Raw genomic sequence first — 1,166 nt, 5'->3', positions numbered from 1 at the left:
CGCAGGGGCTGGACAAGCCACGGGCCATCACCGTCCATCCAGAGAAGGGGTGAGCTCCTTGGGGGCCCCCTGGGACTTGGTGGGTGCCAACACATCAGAAAATCCAAGTGGAGCCTCCCCAGCCTGGCTCCAGCTTTGGAGAGAGTCCCGGGGAGAGGAGGGGTGTTTGGATCCGGGGAGTGATGGAGGTGCAGGGTCTGCGAGCCCAGAGGGTCCAGACTGACATCCCGATGGGGGGGTGGGGAGGGGTGTTTGTTCCAAAGGGCCCCAGGATGCTGCTCCTGGTGCCATCCCTGTGGTGATGTCCCTGCTGTCCCCTCAGGTACCTGTTCTGGACGGAGTGGGGGCAGTACCCCCGCATCGAGCGCTCGCGCCTGGACGGCACCGAGCGGATGGTGCTGGTGAACATCAGCATCAGTTGGCCCAACGGGATTTCCGTGGACTACGAGGTACAGTCGGCACCTGGGAGGATGGAGCTGGCCCCGAGGGTCCCTGCAGCTGTGTCCTGATGGTGGGGGGGGCTCCAGAGTCTCAGGAGGGTTGTCCGGGGGGGTCTCCTGAATCGTGGGATGTCCCACTGGAGGTGCAGAGGGTGCCGTGGTGCCAACTGGGATGCTCTCTCATCCCCACAGGATGGAAAGCTGTACTGGTGCGATGCCCGGACAGACAAGATCGAACGGATCGACCTGGAGACGGGGGAGAACCGGGAGGTTGTCCTGTCCAGCAACAACATGGACATGTTCTCCGTGTCGGTCTTCGAGGAGTACATTTACTGGAGCGATAGGTGCGATGCCAGGGGGCCTGGGGGGGTCTGTGTGGAGGGTGGGGGGAGCTGGCAGGTGCAGTGAAAAGGGGGGGACGGGTCCCACGCTGGTCACTTGGTGACTCCGCCTTTCCTCAGGACTCACGCCAACGGCTCCATCAAAAGAGGCAACAAGGACAACGCCACCGAGTCGGTGTCCCTGCGCACTGGCATCGGGGTGCAGCTCAAGGACATCAAAGTCTTCAACCGGGCCCGGCAGAAGGGTGAGAGTCCAGGCATGGGGGGCAGCCCCACGTGCCGGGAGGGGCTCAGCTCCTCACGTGGGGGGAGGGATGGAAACGACTGGGTCGCCGTGTCCTCGTCGGGGCCGCGTCGCACCGTGGGCTGAGCGGGGAGAGCCCAA

General features: G+C 64.2%; 1 protein-coding gene across 1 annotated transcript in view; it reads left to right on the top strand.

Annotated features, from left to right (window-relative positions):
• The window catches only part of LOC108638980 (low-density lipoprotein receptor-related protein 1-like), a gene marked incomplete at both ends in the record, with an annotated part of 6,440 nt that overhangs the window by 2,371 nt on the left and 2,903 nt on the right, over positions 1–1,166 (top strand). The window contains 4 exons of the mRNA XM_029962635.1: positions 6–49; positions 323–449; positions 633–784; positions 902–1,026. Coding sequence (XP_029818495.1) covers positions 6–49; positions 323–449; positions 633–784; positions 902–1,026 — 448 coding nt within the window. The remainder of the gene's footprint in view (positions 1–5; positions 50–322; positions 450–632; positions 785–901; positions 1,027–1,166) is intronic.

This window comes from Manacus vitellinus, unplaced genomic scaffold, assembly GCF_001715985.3.
Source record: "Manacus vitellinus isolate BGI_N305 unplaced genomic scaffold, ASM171598v3 scaffold_494_pilon, whole genome shotgun sequence".
Classification (NCBI taxonomy): domain Eukaryota; kingdom Metazoa; phylum Chordata; class Aves; order Passeriformes; family Pipridae; genus Manacus; species Manacus vitellinus.
Note: the sequence above shows the minus strand (reverse complement) of the source record. Positions and strands in the feature narration are given on the sequence as shown.